General features: G+C 43.2%; 1 protein-coding gene across 3 annotated transcripts in view; it reads right to left on the reverse strand.

Annotated features, from left to right (window-relative positions):
* kdm6al (lysine (K)-specific demethylase 6A, like) overlaps positions 1 to 2,500 on the reverse strand; it is a gene marked incomplete at its 5' end in the record, with an annotated part of 56,268 nt that overhangs the window by 14,084 nt on the left and 39,684 nt on the right. For all 3 annotated transcript variants that reach the window (XM_079629018.1, XM_079629017.1, XM_079629016.1), the window contains 4 exons: positions 70 to 184; positions 539 to 687; positions 892 to 966; positions 1,040 to 1,101. In XM_079629018.1, the coding sequence (XP_079485144.1) occupies positions 70 to 184; positions 539 to 687; positions 892 to 966; positions 1,040 to 1,101 (401 nt within the window). The remainder of the gene's footprint in view (positions 1 to 69; positions 185 to 538; positions 688 to 891; positions 967 to 1,039; positions 1,102 to 2,500) is intronic.

Genomic DNA, 2,500 nt, shown 5'->3' on the forward strand with positions numbered 1-2,500 from the left:
CGTCCATACTTATCCAGAGCTGGAAATGACTCAAATCAAATGTCAGACTGCGTATGAACTAGTACATACTTCTCACAGAACTCGCTCATCACTCCCCAGTACGGCTCCGGCACGGCGAACCACTCGCAGTCGCCCGGCCCGATGTTGATGTTCACGGCGCAGAAGTTATTGTGCTCCTGATGCCCTAGATATGAGCAGATCATGTGATATGAGCAGAGAGATCATGTGACTGGACGTCAGCTTTATTTATACAGCGCTTCACAGAGAGAACAGGGAAATAATGCAACCGTGTGTCCAGAAGAGAATAGCATCAGTCCAGCTTAAGCAAGTTCAGTGATGCTCATTTCTGTTGTGAAAAAGTTATTAATATATATATATATAGCCGCTCTGGAGAAAACCGTGATGTCATCGTCCAGTTCTCATATAATAATCAGTGCAGGAGATCAATACTATTGTTGAGTATTAACATAAATGTCCCCAACTAAGCAAGTAAAGGGCGCCAGCGGCTCCATCATTGAGTAACGCCAGCGGCTCTCACCTGGAGTTCTGCTGCCCGGCACCTTCATGAAGAGCTGGACCGTGTTCATTCCCAGAATGCTGTGGCCCACGTGACTGAGCAGGTTTCCGGCGGACACGACTCGAGCAAACGCAGGCAGTTTACTGAGTTCCTGCAGCTGCAGCTTCCACCTGCAGGGGGAGCCACAGTTCACTCGAGCTTCACTACAGACCGAGCAGCGGCGGAGCTCAGGCGCTTCGGCGGCACCGGCCCGCATTAGCTCAGTTAGCATCACTGCTTGCACACACAAACGCTTGGCTTTGGCCAATGCATGAGACACTATCACTTACAATATACACAAAACACAGAGGGGAACCACATGCACCGGGACTCACTTCTTTTCATCCGAGACGTCGATGTTGGTCCCAAACTTGACTTGTTTGAACGGAGCTTTGCGGCTCCGAGAAACTCTGAGCAGAACGAACAGTAAGTTAGCATCAGCGCAGCTAGAGCATCATGGGTTATTAAACACGTCAAACTCACGTTTCCGAGGACGTGATTTCAGAGTCCGACAGCTCCTTCTGCCCCTTCTTCTCATTCTCCTCCTGAAGGACACAAGCTCAGTCACTCACTGCGCACAATGCCACATGCTAACGATTACTGCTAATTTTAGAGATCGACCGATATATCGGCTTCCTGATATTAAGCATTTTCCCATAACTAGGTATCAGTTTTGTAACATCAGATTCCCGATAAACAGCGCCATCTTGTGGCCGTTGTGGGAACTGTGTCATTAAAGCACTGAGATGAGTCAGCAACAGCTCAGAGGAAACATAACGTCCCTTAATTAATCAGCTTTATTCGGCAGCCATTACTGCACACACTGAGTCTGTCTTTAGATAACTCTAGACTTAGACTTAGTAATTGACTCTAAACATTAGACAGTCTTTTTTTTTTTTTTGCCTGTTGTTATTATAAATATAAAGATGCAAACGCAGTTATGTATTTTGTATTATTCAGGCAGTTTAGAATGTTTTATGCTTTAAAATATATATTTTTTTACATGCATTGTATGTAATGATCATACACATCACATGCTCATGTAATCATTACCTGTTTGTTTACCTTATCAAATATTTTATTTGTCACTAAATTGTGTTTTAGTGCATTATATATATATATATATATATATTTTTTTTTTTGCACTTTCAGACTATTGATGTAGAAGTGTGTTTTGTTTTGTGAAATGCAGTATTTAATAAGTGTTAAAAAGTTTATTCAGTTCAATACTGTTGTTATAATTGTCAAAACCAGAAATAAAACAAATAAATATAGTTTTTTGGGCACATAAACATGCATATATTTGGTCTCTGTAATAAAGAAATCCCTCTGGGTGTGCCTCCATCTGATAGAGTTAGAGTTAGCTTTACCCTCAGAGACTCCTGGAAGGGTTAGTTAGAGTTAGCTTTACCCTCAGAGACTCCTGGAAGGGTTAGTTAGTGTTAGCTTTACCCTCAGAGACTCCTGGAAGGGTTAGTTAGAGTTAGCTTTACCCTCAGAGACTCCTGGAAGGGTTAGTTAGTGTTAGCTTTACCCTCAGAGACTCCTGGAAGGGTTAGTTAGTGTTAGCTTTACCCTCAGAGACTCCTGGAAGGGTTAGTTAGTGTTAGCTTTACCCTCAGAGACTCCTGGAAGGGTTAGTTAGTGTTAGCTTTACCCTCAGAGACTCCTGGAAGGGTTAGTTAGAGTTAGCTTTACCCTCAGAGACTCCTGGAAGGGTTAGTTAGTGTTAGCTTTACCCTCAGAGACTCCTGGAAGGGTTAGTTAGAGTTAGCTTTACCCTCAGAGACTCCTGGAAGGGTTAGTTAGTGTTAGCTTTACCCTCAGAGACTCCTGGAAGGGTTAGTTAGTGTTAGCTTTACCCTCAGAGACTCCTGGAAGGGTTAGTTAGTGTTAGCTTTACCCTCAGAGACTCCTGGAAGGGTTAGTTAGTGTTAGCTTTAC

Source organism: Phoxinus phoxinus (genome assembly GCF_949152265.1).
Source record: "Phoxinus phoxinus genome assembly, chromosome: 11".
In the NCBI taxonomy this organism is placed as follows: Eukaryota; Metazoa; Chordata; class Actinopteri; order Cypriniformes; family Leuciscidae; genus Phoxinus; species Phoxinus phoxinus.